The 17,007-nt window shown below is 32.2% G+C and overlaps 1 protein-coding gene and 1 long non-coding RNA gene across 5 annotated transcripts in view; one reads left to right on the plus strand and one right to left on the minus strand.

The window, feature by feature from the left end:
- The window catches only part of LOC117104866, a 76,486-nt gene extending 62,462 nt beyond the window's left edge, over positions 1–14,024 (plus strand). For all 4 annotated transcript variants that reach the window (XM_033245738.1, XM_033245734.1, XM_033245736.1 and 1 more), the window contains 4 exons: positions 46–156; positions 1,690–1,784; positions 11,453–11,522; positions 12,813–14,024. In XM_033245738.1, coding sequence (XP_033101629.1) covers positions 46–156; positions 1,690–1,784; positions 11,453–11,522; positions 12,813–13,043 — 507 coding nt within the window. In that variant the 3' untranslated portion in view covers positions 13,044–14,024. The remainder of the gene's footprint in view (positions 1–45; positions 157–1,689; positions 1,785–11,452; positions 11,523–12,812) is intronic.
- LOC117104871 overlaps positions 3,591–17,007 on the minus strand; it is a 46,687-nt gene continuing 33,270 nt past the window's right edge. Inside the window, exon 3 of the long non-coding RNA XR_004444831.1 lies at positions 3,591–5,047. This is a non-coding gene — a long non-coding RNA (uncharacterized LOC117104871). The remainder of the gene's footprint in view (positions 5,048–17,007) is intronic.

The raw sequence follows: 17,007 nt of genomic DNA on the forward strand, positions 1-17,007 counted from the left end.
AGTGTAACATTATAAGACAAAACGGTTAATATTTTCACCCTCTAGGTTGATGAGGATAGTGATGGGTTTCTGACGTGCCAGGAAATGCTGCTTGCGCTGAAGACCGTGTCGAGCGTCAACAGCTTATCGGATGCTGAGGAAGAGTATGTGTATCGGGTGAGTATTCTTTTCTTATAATTCTTCTGATTTTTATTTTGTAAAATTATGATAATTCCAGTGTAACGCACAGTATGTTAGCTTAGCTCAAGTAACTTGTTCATATACTCCGTTCCTATGCTCCTTGCTTTTGTTTTTGATGAACGGTTTTGATAATTAAAAAAAAAAGATTTAATGAAGCAGAATACTACTTACTACTATTAAGTTATATGTGGCAAGTTTGTGTGATTTGCCCATGTATGGGCATGAAGATGTCATATCATATCCATATATAGGCATAATGATGTCATATCCCACCCAAATATGGACAAATCATAAGTATTTGTCACATAAAAGTTTTTATTCTGAACAAAGCTTTGGAAATATATCCACAGCATAGAGTACCACAGTCGTGTCGTCACAACGGCCATTTAATCATCAATTAAAATTTACAAAGAATAAGTAAGATACAACATCTTATTAATTACGTTAGAAATTGGGATCAATGGTTTGTCAGTGAAGAAAATGGTGTCGGGTTGAACGCTTTTTTCAACGATAGCAACGGAGTAGTATAACATGGTATCGTGACGTAACACTGTAGTACTCTATACCAGGACACGTCCAAATGGATGGATAGGTCTAAATTGTCACAGACACCCTTGGGTGCATTAATTTTTCTCATTTACTTTTTTCTAGTACATTAACACCCTGTGAACAGCCCATGTGACATCAAAATCCTCAATATCTATTGATCATGACGTTGAATTTTAAAGACAGTCCAAAAGGAATACATCTTAAAGGCGCTCGGGATTATTTGCAGCTGAATTTTGTCAAGCTCGATACAAACAGTCCTTTAGACCCTAAAATGTTTCCCTTGATGTCTGAAAACTTGTTTCCTAATCAGACACAATCAAAAATTTTAAATCCCCTAGATAATTGTTTTTTATTTAATAAAAGTTGACATTCTGTAAGACCCTTATTCTGTGCCATTTGAAAATGCTATTTTATTATGATTGTTCATAAGGGAATTTGCAAATCATTTTGTAGATTTATGTCAGATGATGTAATTTATGTCAAGAGGGTCATAAAATGTTAGATAGAAACTTAACATTTACAGTATTTTGGTCTTTCCTTTTTGTTCGAAGTAAAAGTTATGTGCTTTATTTCTTATACACAGTTGTAGTAGCATTTTCTCAATTATTTTCTTTGTTATTAGGAGTTTTATTATTATTAGGCCTGTTGTTAATATGCTTATAATTATTATTGTTATTGTTGATTTTATTGTTGTTAATTATTTTTAATATTACTGTTATTTACATATAATTCTTAAGCTATTACTATTGTTAATATTGTTATGGTTATTGGTATTATTGTTATTTTTTATTGGTATTGATATTATTTTGTTATTAATTTTATTATTATTGTGTAAAATAAAGGGAAATTTTGTTATTTGTTTCTCTTTTTTCATTTGTTAAACTTTCTCTCCCTATTTTAGACTTGTCATCTTTGGTGATATTATATTCCAAGTAAACAATAATTTATTTTCATGTACAGGTATTGGAACTGGCAGGGTACACTGTGCTAAATGGAGCAGACTTCAAACTGTTTTCAGTGGTAGCTGCACTAACTCAAAAGATAGCATCTATTGAGTAAGTTTTTATGTTTCACTCTCTTTAGGGAGCCATGCTAGGTTGCTAGGGGAATCCTTTGAAAGTTCACTAGGAAATTAGACTATATCAGTGCACAGCCTGTTGAGACACAAGGAGGGTTATAGTCAGGTCTAGGCCTAGCTTCTTTGTTGTGATTCATTTTATGTGTTTTGTTTCATTGTGTTATGATGCAAAGAACGTGTCAGAGTAGTTTGTTTCGTGAATGATAACTCCAGGTGGCGTCTGTTCACCGTTTCATCGTCATTGTCAAGTCTATTTCATTTTTATTTCTTGTACTCACTTATATATTTCAACTCGGGCCCACTTGAAATCGTATCAAAAATATTATCAGTAACCCACTAATGTAATTCACCTAATCACTCTTATAATAATAAATATATGATGATGATAGTGATGACTACAACAATGGCAGCAGTGATTATGATTTTGATTATTATATGATAATGATGAACATAAAAATAAGTTTTGTCTTGCATTTATTTAAATATTTACATGTCTTGTCAATCAAGTCAGCCAGGCAGCTGACAATTACGCTTAATGTTAAAAAACATTGGATGTTGCTCGACCTGGATATAAAAACGGCGCCTGGCTGGTCAGAGGATAAATGCCACTTAGATGGATGTATCAAATTTACCTGTGTACTAAGGGTAAAACATTGAGTCAACAAGTTAATTTCCTTTATGTTAGTAATCAATTTCTTTCCCCACGGATAGAACACATCAATCCATCAGGATGCCATTGTGCCAAAACGTCTGCCCACCGTGTGCTTGTGAAAGATAAGTAGGTCTGTCCTAAGGCTGGGTGGTGTATTTGCTTTATGGTTTTCCCTAAGGGTACGAAATGCACAATTATATCCAGGGAACCCGTCACCTTTTGTTAAATAGTAGGTTTGTGTTAAAGATCTGATTTTTACATTCCAGTTTTATAATGATGCTTTTCGTAGAAGATTTATCAATACTTTTATATTTTAAATACAAAATTAATATAAACATTTCAATAAGTAAAAGATGGATTTTCTAACAAAAATTTTTAAAATACATTATGAGTAAAACTTTTAATTAACTTTATGTCTCAATTAAAATTATTATATATTTTAATATGTTAACAAAGTTTTAAAGAATATTGTTTAGAAAATGTCTTGCAGTATCCACAGTATAAGAAACACATATATAAAATAAATAAATAATAAACTAAACAAAGCTGATGTGCTCAAAACATGCTTCACCTAAAAATGCAGAGAAAAGGAATGTAAGACAACCAGTCTGTAATTACTGAAAATAATAGGTAGTTTTCGCCGCACGAGGTCAACCTTAACTTAACTTTAGTACCCAACATGCAACGCGATAGCTCCGCCCCTTTTGTAAACAAATCGAACTACGCATGCGCAAACCCATAACTAACGTACGTCGAGCACCTAAAATCCTGAAATTAATGTACTCCGCAACGCAAGATGAATAAATTATGATGTCAACACCCTGAGGTGAAAACTACCTACTGTCTGATTCTGAGATCAAAAAAATTTTTGAATTTATTATTGAGTACCACAGTCGTTTCGTCACAACGCCAGGTGGCGTTCTCTGTTGTCAACGGACGTTAGTTACTGTTCATTATGCCTGAATGACTTCATAGGCATTCTGGAATAGGCATTTTAAAATCTAATATTTTACCATCAAAATGTACTAAAAACACAAAAGCTTGCATTATATTAGTTATCAAACACACATTTAATCATCAATTAAAATTTTCAAGAAAAAGTAAGATACAACATCTTAATAATGAGGTTAATTGGGATCAATGGTTTGTCAGTGAAGAAAATGGCATCCAGTTGAACGCTTTTTGCAACGATAGCAACAGAGTAGTATCACGTGGTATCATGACGTAACACTGTACTACTCTATAAATATTTTGGGCGGTTTGATTTATCCTGACTGCTGTAAGTGTTCAACCTGTAGCCAGAGGTTCACTGTATCTAAGTACACCTTTTACACAGTAGGCCTTCTCTCAAGGGAGACAAACCAGTCATACTGTAGCTTCAATGTTCATGCAGTTTTAAAATAAATATATCTAAAGGAATTTTCTTTTAAAGGAATGTCTTTTCTTGATAGTTTAATTTTTTTTCTGTAACAGGCTACAGCTGTTATTTTTCTGGTTAATAGAGGATGAAGGCGGTGGAAGAAACAGTACCACAGGTGTTGTTTAAAAAAAGTCTAGGACACTGGTACAAGTTGTTTCAACTTTCACCAAAATAGCTGATGTCAGCAGACTTGAATCACTTTACAATTTTCAGATAGTTTGTGTAGAATTTATGAGCTACTACACTGACATCAATTCACAACAATAGCAAACAGTTAGATAAATGTACAATCAATAACATACTGATATTTGTGAAGAAATGATGGAGGAATTTACTAGTAGGCATATTTATAGTGAACTGATCATTGAGAATGCTGTAGTTTTTTAATTGTTTCAAAATATCTACTAATAATAGTCCCATTTGCTTTTTCGTTGACCTATCTGGCAGGATTTTTTTTTCCGTGGGTGTACATGCATGCATGCGTATGTCGCATTTGTAATGTATTTGTATGTGTGTGTCCATACAACATACATACTTTTCTTGAGATTTTCCATACACAGTATCTGAAATAAACCTATTTATTAGATTTACATTATATTTTTAGCCCAAAATGTATTTGTGTTGGGTGGTAGACAGCTTTCCAAATTGTGGTAAATGGATTTTATGTCAAAAAGTTGATGCCCTGAAGGTACAAGCAACATGAACTAAATTTTTAGCAGTCTAGATCAACAGTGTTACATGTTAAAACATCAAATGACATTTAGTGATTCTAATAGGCCTAATAGAATGTCATTTATTAGAAGGCGAGGCACAAGAGCCGCCAGCTGCCTGGGTCCCTCTTGGATTGTTGCCGTCTTGGGCTCAGTTGTCCATTAATATAAATCAGCCGTTGATGATAGTACAGTTATTCTAGACCTACTGTAAATATAGTGCTAATTAAAAAAAATGCGTTTGGAAGACATGTACCATTATTTATTTGTTCAAATTTTCAAAATGTTAACATGTTGACCACTCAGGCACCATGGCGTCAGTAGCATAAATTTATTTTCATTTTTGATTGTGTAGGCGTAGGATGCTGGTATTTAACATTCTTGGCGCCTTTTGTAGTTTCTTACACTCTTCTTCATGTGGATTGATTTCCAATGACTAGGGTGAAACATTTATGTATCTGAAAAGAAAGGGGTGTATAAATAACTGATTAAACAAAAATAAAAATACAATATTACAGTTTCTGTACTGATAAATATTTATAAGAACAAAGAGGCTTTAACTGCTAAGCATAAAATTGTACTTATCGGCCATAATTTAATATTCCATTTAGTTTTTTTTTGTTTATGCTTTTGTTTTTTGTAATACAACAGTATATAATAATAATCATAATCATACAGTACTTCAATTGCTGACAGTGTCAGCCAATTTGAGGTTAAAATGATCCAGAATCACTATGGCAACTAAATAAGATTAGTAGGACATACATTTTGCCAACAAAAACTTTCTCTTTTGTGAACACTCCATAAATTGATCTACAGTAACTTATTCTACATGACTTTCAGTTTATCCTAATTGCTGCCTCAACAAGAAACTACTAAACACAAAACCTAATTTAGTGCAATTCTCTGGAGAAACACTTTGTGTCTACAGAAAATTGCCTACTCTGAATTTATCAGCACAAAATAAGTGCTATTATCTTCCAAATTATTTGACAAATTTGAGGGAATGTCAGAGTTTTGTGTTATTCTAAAGTGCCTGTTGAGATACTGATAATGCCGAAATTTGAAATCTTCACAACATTTTCCGACAATTACATTCACAGATGTTTGCACTATGTTATACACCTGTCTAAGAATATTTTAAAAATAGATTGTCCTTGTACTTGAATGAATTTAAACTCTTGTTCCAGTGTTTATCTCCCAAAGTTGGAAGATTGAATTGAAATTTTTAAAATGAAAATTGAATCAGTTTTTGAGAGGTGAAGTATTTATTTCACAACAGTTTCCTCTGTGTAGTTGGCTCTTCCGCTGTTGAAGTCAACACCCTCACATTTAAATATCTTAAACATTGTTACTTAGTTACAGGGATTTTTACTAAGCCTTTCTTAACATATATGCCTGGTTATAGTACCTTCATTGTTTTTGATATCAGATATATGCCATGATGGGATGATTTCTCCTCCACAAACAAAAACAAAAAAAAATTAAAATAGAATTGTTGCATGGTATCATGGAAGAGACATTATTTCTCTCATTTTTAATGGTTGTCTCTCATTCTTTCATTGTTGGTGATGAGAGATTGCGTACATTTTTTTCCTTGTTGAAAGTGTGTTTCTATCTTCAGTGCAACATATTTAAGGTATTTACAAAGAGACCAATAGCAGCAAGTGACAGCGATAGAAATATTCTGTTGCACAGTGCAACCATTTACATAGCACATGACAACAGTCGTGATGCAAGCAACTTTTGTGGCTTGTTCTGCAGTGTACGTACAGTGATTGATCATAATATTTTTTGTCATGTGACATATATTGGAAATAGAAAAGTATTCTATGCTGAGTGCCATGTTGTTCTGTCGCGTAGTCACGTCACATTCGGTGTAGACCACCATAAAGAATATATAGGTTCTATTTTTTCTATTGCTACCGCGTGCCACTGTCTTGTTTTGTGTAAATAGCCGTTTAGTGTGTTCACTTAATGTCTTAATTATTATTGCTGATTTGAAAGTATCCAATAAGTCAATAACTTTCAATGAGACATATTGAATTTATATTTTAAACATGTGACATGCCTAAATATGGTCATGATGACATCACCTCATGACCATATATAAGCATATCATGACTAAGTATGGACATACAACAGCTTTTTGTCAAAGAAAATAAGATAATCTGTACCGAGCTGGAAGTTCCATAGCACAACACAAGCCTTCATTGTATGACTAAGTTGTTGTGGACCTGTAATGTTTTATTTATTGTTTTGTTTTATTATTTTTATCAAACTTCTTAATCTGTTACTAATAACTTATAGTGCATTATCTAAACTTTTTCTTTATAATTCCAAATAAATTCAAACATTAGAGGAGAAGAAGTAGAGGTGGGTGGAAATTTATTGTAGCAGCGTAATGTATATTGAATTTATATTTTAAGTTTAATTACTCTATTGTTTTGTTGCTGTTTTTTTATATCAAACTTATATGTGTCCAATAATTTCACATACTGGATTAGAAAAAATTGAGGTGGGTGGACATTAATTGTAAAGATATTATTGAATAGAAGTTTCATAGCTCAACAGAAACATGATATGACAGAGTTGTTGTAGTTCCGTATTGTTTTACTTATTGTTTTATTGCTGTTTTGTTTTACATCAAACTTATTAATCTGTCCAATAATTTCACATATTAGAGGGGAAAAAATTGAGGTGGGTGGACATTAATTGTTAAAACATTATTGAATTGAAGTTTAATTGCTAAATGGGAATGTGATATGACGAAGTTGTTGTAGTTCTATATTGTTTTATTTATTGTTGTTTTGTTATATATCAAGCTTATTAATCTGTCCAATAATTTCTCATATTGGAGGAGAAAGATGAAGGTGGGTGGACACTAATTGTTAAAACATAACGTGAGTGCATTCATCCATCACGTTCCCACACACATTGGCTTCTCCCTATCTACTCACACCATTTGTTACAAACTAAGTAAATGTCTACATAACCAAGTGTCCAGTCACCTGTGACAAATAGCATTAAATTGACATTTTCCTAGCAAATGTCGTACATGCACTTATGTTTCTTTCATTAAATTTCCTATCTCCATGTACCAATACTGAATGTAGATATTTCTGTCTTGAGTACTGGCCTTTAACATTTCTCGCACTCTAAATGTAATTTATATGTCTATTTAGGGTAGATGACTAATGCTATATTCCAACTCTGGTACCCCTTTTTTGTTTTTACAATCTGAGATGAAAAGTTAATTTAAATTTTTCCAAAATTACATAAACACATTAATTAAACTTAATTGTGTTTATTAAGTTTAGGAAATATTAGACAGTTTTAATTTTCTACATTTTTTTATTTGCCCTTCTCTTGGCTAGTAGAGTTTAACTATTTCCTATTTGATATGAATTGAATATAAAAAAATATTTTTGCATCTACATTAACCTTTTCATCCAGGCCTTAGGCAATTCAAAATGATAATTCAAGAGACTTCAAAATATCTGTTTAACCTAGAAAAAGCTGGCCTTGGGAGTTGTGAATTCTTGTATAATGCAACAAAATTGTATACATAACAAGTCATTTCTTTTGGGGTAAAAAACATTAGAAATTCTTAATATGCATAATTCCTATAAAAGTTTGTCTATAATTTAATTAAACATTAATAACGAAACTGAATTTGAAGCTACATATAGGCAAATTAATATTTCAAGTTTTATTTTTTTCTTGGAAAAATAATTTTATATATGCTTTCAGAGTAAGGAGTCTACCAATTGATAATCTAAATCATTGTTTGTAAATGAATTACAGTAAGCCCTTGAGGGCAGTATACCCATGATGTCTTAAGATTATAATACAGTATCATCCAATCTTGCTGTCACTCTCCCTACATCTATTACAACATCATTACAGACTGTAGTCTCCTTTTATTTTTCCGCATTCTATTATTTATTTTGACCTCATACTGCCTATATTAATTGCCATACTTCCCATATTCATTTTTACGCCTTTCCCTTTCCTTCTGTTTTTCCATATTTAGCCACTTCAAACTTTAAATCCGTGCAATTTCCAGTGTCTCTACCAAAGGAAGATGTGTTAGACATATTCATCCTAGCTCATTTTCCTGCCTTCCTTTCCCCTCCCACTTACATTATTTTTTATTATTCAGAATCATGTTTTATAGACCTTTTCAACTAATGAGTAATCTAATGCACTGTATGAAATAGTCTCGTAACAAAATTTAAGAAGTAGAAAAAAATTTGACATTTATAGGATTTGAACCCGGGATTGTTGGATTTGAAGGTAAGGATCTCAATCACCAACCTATAGCGCCATTCATTGCCTCTGCCTTATAATAATTCTATTCAAAGCTTTTCCGGTTTGAATTTTTGCTTAAGGCTTGTAACACTGTACGTGGTGTTTTATGCATGTGAGGTTGCCTAAAGCTACATGTAAAACGTCAGATCATGTTCAATAATATGCAAGTACTGTAGACTTAATGGCTGACTTATAGCTAAGACCTATCATTTTCTATCAGTTACTTTCTAACGTGTTACCATATTTAACCATTCATGGTAACTAATACACAACAACAAAAAGCATGTGTATGCCATTCTTACTTAGAATAAGATTTTTTTTACTTAGTAACTGATAAACTGGCATTTTTTTTTTCACTTTCACCTTAATTTTTGCAATGTTATTACTTTAACAGACATAGATTAATTTTTAAGAGAATGTTTGTTTTTTTTTATATTTAAAATAGTTTTTAATTATAATAACAAAACAAAATTTATGTAGCACCTCATGGGTCGCAGATTCTTCTAGGTGCTTGCATTAGTCTTAAACTATGGTGGAAACTATTTTTCTCTTCATATGGACTCTTTTTTTTTGCATTTAAAATTTTTTCGCAATTGAATTAATTATTGAAGGTTCATAAGGTTTGTCGGTATTTCTAGAGCCCTGTCCAGACTATCAAATTTTATTTGGTCAAAACATGTGACATGCCTAAATATGGTCATGATGACATCACATCATGACCATATATAGGCACATTATGAATATATATGGGCATACTGAACTTCAATAATCTAGACAGAGCTTTAGGTTGCTCTATATTCCCAATGAAGACTGTTAATTGACATGTTCAGATATCAAACCAAAGTAGAGGAAAATAACCACCAGATAAATATTAAATCATTTAAGTTCACCAAAATGTCTGGTGTCTCATTATTAGCATGACACACACCTCAGCATGAAACTCACTGCCAAGGGAGTGTTTGTGTCTAGAAGATAATAAAAGAAAGTGGAAAGTGTTAGAATATATAGTTCATCAGAATTTGTAAGTTGTGCGTGAATTGTTTTCACAAGGGAATTGGCCTACTGTAGCTGTCATTATGACTACTCCCTATCTTTGATGACAGAGGATCTGTCCTAGTAGATGACAATCCTGCCAGGGTTGTCCCAGCAGATATAGTTCAGTAATCTTAACAAGTGTTACCAATCAACAAAACTAAATACATTGAAGTGGCTATTTTTGTGTGCAGACCCACCTGTGGGAACATTCCCTCCCTGTGGTAGATCAGTCTTTTAGTGCATAGCCTCCAATATTTTTAAAACAAGGTGCATGGGGAAATAATTAGCTCACATTTTTTGGAATTGATTTTAGCAAGAATTTAAAATATGGTTAGGATATTCCCATTCATTATTCCCTCTGTGTCCGGCCTATTATGATTTATCTGGCACTACAAAAAATTAAAATTTGATTGATTGATTAATTTTCTGCAGTCAACAATTACAGTTGATATTATTTTTAATTGAATGAAGTATTCTATCTTCCTGTGGAAGTTTTTAAAATGTATATATCTTTCAACATTCAGAGTATTATTATATTGTACCTGCAAAACATGATATAGTTTCAAAAACATGTTTACTGTACAAAACAAAATGGAACAACAAAATTTACGGAAGGGATTTATTATAGTATTAAAACTTTTGTCGTATTGTGATATATTAGTGAGTAGGTGGACACTAGCCATGTTCAAAATCGTTAATAACTTTTTCTGGTATGTTTAATGTTGTCAGATATTCCTGTATTGTGATTAATTATGCCTTGAGTTGATAGAAATGTTGCCCAATTCAAATTTTTAAGATATACTTTATCTGAATGATACTACTGTATCCTGGTAGGCATTGTTCAAATGTGTTAAATGATGTTTATGTTCTTTTTCTGTTCTTTTTTTTGTTTATCTACTGAAGCAAAGCCAATTTCCGTCTTTTTGACTGGGGATGAATGGTACCACTAAATGGAACAATTGATTGATTTATATATTTGTGTGGACGCATACTGGAGCCCAGGATACCACATTCCTTACATTGTACTTGCAGTATTTATATTTTATTTCATAATGGATGTTCAGCTGTACACAGTTAAAAGTCCTTGATTTCATGAGGAACAGAGCACATTTAACCATTTTTATGCGAATAAAAAGCGTGGGTGCACGCAGGTGTGACAGTGGTGATGTTTTGACAGCATTTTTTTCGTTGTCATGGAACCTCCATCTCCTGCTGCTAGGTTGAGCTAGTGTAACACATCACTCATAATAAAGCAATCTTTTGATGTTTCCACTCCATGGAGTCTCTTGCCCTTTAAGCAGCATTTTTTTCTTTGGCATTCCTCCTTTGAAAATGTGCCGTTGAATTACATCATTCCTCAATAGATTTTTTAAAAATTGCCAATATTTTTTTTCCAATTTTTCTACAGTTTAACTACATTATGAATGAAATTATTGGAATAATAAGCATCAATAATTCAATTGTAAAATTTTTTTTTTTTTTTTAAATTAATTAAGTTGCTTTGATCTTTTCAGTAACTGGATGAAGAATTTGATTCAAAGGATGGACTTTAAAATGCTCGACATGAAAGTCTTTAGAGCTAAGGTAAAATGACAGTTTCATCTTGAGCTTTCCTTCTAACATCTGCTTTCAATCCACTATAGAATTTATAAATATTTCAACAAGTCAGTTATTTGTGATTTTGTTGTATAATGGATAATCATACAGAGTGGTCATCTGAGATTTATGAGATCATGTGACCGTCTCTATGGGCGTTATATGGCCATGTTTGTTTCTTTCTCTGGGATTTTCTTAAAAAAATTGTCTGGTGAAACTTGTGGAAAACCTCAGAAATTCAATTGAAACATCAAATGTGTGATTTAGAAGGATTAAATAAGTAATCAAAATTGAATGAGGCACAGGTACAAACAATTCCGTTTTCATTGGATTTACAGTCTTTCTGCGAAAAATTCTTAAATGTAACATCTGCCAGTAAGTAAGAAAAATATTTTCTTTAAATTTTTTCAATTGAAAGCTAATGCTTTAAAGATGTGAAGTACACAATTCATTGTATTTAAGTTTATTTTTTAAGTTTATTAAATGGACACCGGTAGTATATTTAATTTCTACAGTACCTTATAAAAACTCAAAGGATGTAGGTGTAGATGAAAAACTGTGATGTCTGGCACAGTAAACATAAGCTGAAGTTATATTGTCTTCATCCCCCCTCTTTTTCGATCAGCATTATTGGGAGACAACATTGAACGGTGATGATAAGGATGATGATGTTGGTGACGAGGACGATTACAATGACACTGATGATGACGATGACAATGCATATCACACAGTATGCTTGTATAATAATAGTAATAATAAAGCAAGAATAATAATATAAAATTGTTAGTTAAACAGCTAGGCCTATACTAATATGTTAATTTTTCAATGTTAAAAATCTAAAATTAATTTGATGCATGTTTCTTATTGAAATAATAATTATTCAAATATTTTAAAAGAATTTTTAATCTCTAGTGTGCTGAAGGTCAAGTGCTTGTTTTTAATAATATTTGAAGAGTTATTAATTTTACATTGATTTTTATATTAGTCATTTTTTATGAGTTAACAATTTTTTTTAAAGCTAATAATAAATTTATTCAAATTTAGGACAAGTGCTACTGATGTAATTTCTGCGGAATCACTCTTTTATCATTTGAACTCCATTTGGAAATTAGGCTTCTTGTGTCTCCTTTATATGATGGGCTGTCAAATTTATTACAGTTATCAAATTTCATTGTAAGTGATCTCCCTGTTGTAGAAATTGACTGTTTTTCTCAGCTTCCTTTTCTGAATGCATAAGATTAGTAAGAGTTACCATGATTTTATTATTATTTTCTTAAGGAATTGTTCCTATGGAATGTTGATGAAGCAACCAATCAGCTGTCTTTAGAACGTTTAATGATCGAGTTGAAAGCCGGTGGTGTTAGTCAAGAACACCAAGACGAGGTTAAAGCAAAACTTGGCCATTTGGGGACACTAGATGTTCTAGATTTCCTTACATATCTACCGTTATTTATCCTGATGCATTCATCCGTCATCAGCAATCCATTTGATACAACCAGGGATAAGTAGCCATTGAATACTTTTGTTCAGGATTAAAAGTTGTTTTATTGATAATGCCAGAATTAAAAATGAAGCTTACTGACATGAAACATACTATTTTTTTAAGTTTAGAAATCAGTTTCATATCAAATCATCTAAAACATTAGTAATCCAGTTGATACAACCAGAAAAAGGTGGACATTGACATTGTGTACTTTTTGTTCAGGATTAAAAGTTGTTTAATTGATAATGCCAGAATTAAAAATGAAGCATTAAACATATTAATTATTTTAACTTTAGAAATCAGTTTCATAACAACTTTAGAAATCAGTTTCATAACAATTCATATAATGCATCGTTTTTTTTTTTTATGTTCCAAAAATAGTTCCTTGAAGAAATATATTTTTTTATAAAGTTTCATGATTTGTCAAATCATAAGCAATAATTTCTGATAATCAGCTTATTTGTTAACAATCACAAAGTTTTGAGATTTTCCCAAAGAGAGATTTTATAAGCTGTGTGCTTTTTACTGTTAAATGTGCATATCTGGTATTTGATAATAATATCTAAGTAACTGCTACTATTTTTTCCAAATGTATGGTTATTAATTTTAGACTCCATAAATATAAACATGAATGTCATATATGCAGAACATATCAAAACATTAATGTAATTATCATAGATTGTTAAGATATCAATTAAATTCATACAATAGAGTAATAAATTATTAAATTATATGGAAGATTAATTTTATAAGTTAGAGAAGTGTTCTTGAAATATCCATAGTGCATATAGTGAAGTGCATATTTGTTTGTATTTTATAGTTTTTTATATAAATAAAAGAACACAGAGACCTAACTACTAAGTAGTATACGGTACTGTATAACTTGTGGCAATAATAGATAATATTTATGTTAAGTTTAATGAAGTAAATCACATATTAAGTTGTTTGTCAACATCCGAGGTTGTTGATATATGAAATAATATCAATCAAATGAAATTTAATAATCATGTGTTTATTGGTGTTTGTTTGCATTGTTAATGTTATGTGTGTGTACCTGAAAACGTTTAGGAGATTGGGTAGTTTTTCTTTGGGTGGGATGCGGTGGTTTTTTTTATGGAGGAGGTGGTAATTTGGGGTGGGTTCATTCTTATTTAGCCAGCCAGTAACTTTTCACCTGCAAGATAGAAATAAACTGTTGCATTTTAGCTATCAGCAGGATTCGAACCTAAGCAGCTTAGTTTGGAAGGTAAGCACTCTTTAAACTCCAAGTTACAACTAAATTATTGTAGATCCTTTTGCTAAGATTAGGAATGCCAGGCTGAGAAGAAAGACATGAGAAAGAGGAAAAAAAACAATAAGAAATTGACGTTGACTGGAAGAGACACGATGTCAGTATGAAGACGATCATCGTAGTGGTAGTTCTAGTGGTGGTGATTGTGATGATGCTAATGATGGTGGTGTGAGGTCAAATAAAAAATTATATAATTTGTTGGTCACGCCGGAAAGGCCCAAAATGTATGAAGTTGAGGTTTAACTATGACGAAAAATATTTTTTTAATGAGCTAAAAAGGCTGGAATAGGCTTATCTTGCTGGGGACGGTAGGCAATGCGACAGTGTTATGCGATCGTTTTGCTCTTCAATATAGATTTATAAATGGACTTTGTTGTATTTGTGTGTATATTTCTTAGGCATACACACATTATTGGTAAAAAAAAAAGAAAAGCTTTTCCTATCTACCTACCTATTTTTCAAAAACGTGGCCAACACAAGATTTTTTTTTTGGTCTGATGATAGTGTCATTGTTATGACAATGACGATGGTGGCTATTATATAAACTCATTATGTTTTCATTTATTATGCAGATTAGGCTCCAAAGGCTGCCTCATTTTAATCATTACATTTTTCAGCAGACGAACTATATTTACTATTAATAACATTTGGAATACTTATCATAATAGCTTATAGATTAAACAATACGGATTTAATGTGTTAAAACTCTACTATATTTACCTTGCTTTAATTTATGTGTGTATTTCTTTACATGCAAGAATTTCGTGACTTATACCTACAGTAACTGAACCTACTGTTGCAGTTCGTGTCAACACCTGACATTCAATATGTTTTATTCATGTAATTCTTACTGCCCTATATAACATTCTCAATATCAACTATTTTCTTCCTTGTTCCTCGTATAACGTAATTTCTTCATGTCTATCGTTTTCGCATCGTCAATGATTTATTTTATAAATTATTGTTAACTGTATATCCATATTTGTTATGTACTGATTTATTGTCATTACATCCATATTTTTTATGAACTTATGAATATTTCTTGAAAGATGTTTGTGGTTCTGGTGACATTGTAAATTAGGTTAGATTTATTCAGGTGACCGTAGCATATTAACACCGTGGCAGAACGTGACCAGGAATTGCTCCCCTACTTTTCTCGACCTTCTGGTTTCCCACTTGTCGGCAGATGAGTCCTGAACCCTTCTATCGGTCGGAATTGTGATCTTAATTAAAATCCTCAAAATGTCCGTCGAATATTATAACCACGTATTCTGTCACTCTGGGGTTAACGTCCTAAGAATCCCCCAAGAGTTGAGATGTCATTTTCCGATGCCTTATAGGCTTGGTGATATCCTCTCCACCGCCCAGATTCTTCCCCTGGGGTGTCCCCGCCCTGTGAAAGACGCCCATTTCTGTTAAAAGAGTTTAAAATCGGTTCTAGTCAACTTCCTTTATTAGTTTATGTTTAAAGAGTTTAAAATCGGTTCTAGTCAACTTCCTTTATTAGTTCGAGTTTTACATAGCATTGTCAGAAGTGTCGTGAAATTACTCAACCGTAACTTTCTTGATAGGGTTTTTGGCAGAAGTTGGTAAACTCTTCTTTTTTAGATACAATAATGACACTCGTGATCAGTATCACTAAGTAACTTAGGATATCGACGGATATGTCAAACGCCATGTTATAATTCACCAGAGCAATCTTGATCCGTCTTTTTGTCATAACACAATTAATAAAAGAAAGATGAAAGCCTGATGAGAGTATGTCTTATACTGATATCGAATTGTGTCTACAAACATGTTTAAAAGTTAGTCAATATATTTAATTAGTTTTGAATACTTGTCTAACCAAACATAAGGCCTAATTCGAATAAGTTCTTGATTAGTTTATACACAAATGCCACTTTCGTTGATATCCAGCAAAGCTTTTCATTCGGGTGTCTGTAAAACGAAAATCGAAGACCCACAAACGAAGACCCCACCTCCTCTTATTAATATAAAGGAGAGAAATAAAGCGATTCTTCTTTGGGTCTCAAGTCTTCACTCTTCATTTTAAAGACGCCCTCTTCCTATCTTGTCCATAATTTACGGCGGCCGTACAGGGTTGTTTTACCCAGGTAAAGTTTCATCAGACGCGCTAGATGTTCTTTTTCAATTTTTTTTTTAAATGATAAACTGTTATCATGATTGCAACTGCCATATTAACTGAGAGTTCTTCCCTACATGTCGACTCCATTATTAAGATTACTCTCATGTACGCTAATTAAAGACACAATCCCTTCTCGCGCAATCAATATGCATACAGTAAGCGCATCGTTATGCAAATGAAGCTACGCGGCTCATCGCGTCTAATCACAAAAGAGAGAACTCGGGATGTTATTTCGGTGTATATGTAAGGATGACTTCGAGTTCACCAAGAGTATATTGCTTGAGACCGTCACTTGAATACTGTGTCATTTTTCCTCATCCATCAGCACATAATTTGTATTGTAGCACTACACATTACGAAATAAATTGTGCAGATGACCCGAATGCCCTCAAATACACACGCATTCTAAATTCTACCATACTTCAAATAATGGCTCTAACGACCGCTAAGCTACAAAACAACACTTGATGTGCTTTCCGAAGTTTATTTGTAGAAGAAGTGGGAACATGCAAGTATTTGTGTTTCTAAAAGCTGATGCAACCAACTAATATGC

The sequence above is a fragment of the Anneissia japonica genome, unplaced genomic scaffold (genome assembly GCF_011630105.1).
Source record: "Anneissia japonica isolate Jap-2015-1 unplaced genomic scaffold, ASM1163010v1 scaffold287834_len5846547_cov211, whole genome shotgun sequence".
Classification (NCBI taxonomy): domain Eukaryota; kingdom Metazoa; phylum Echinodermata; class Crinoidea; order Comatulida; family Comatulidae; genus Anneissia; species Anneissia japonica.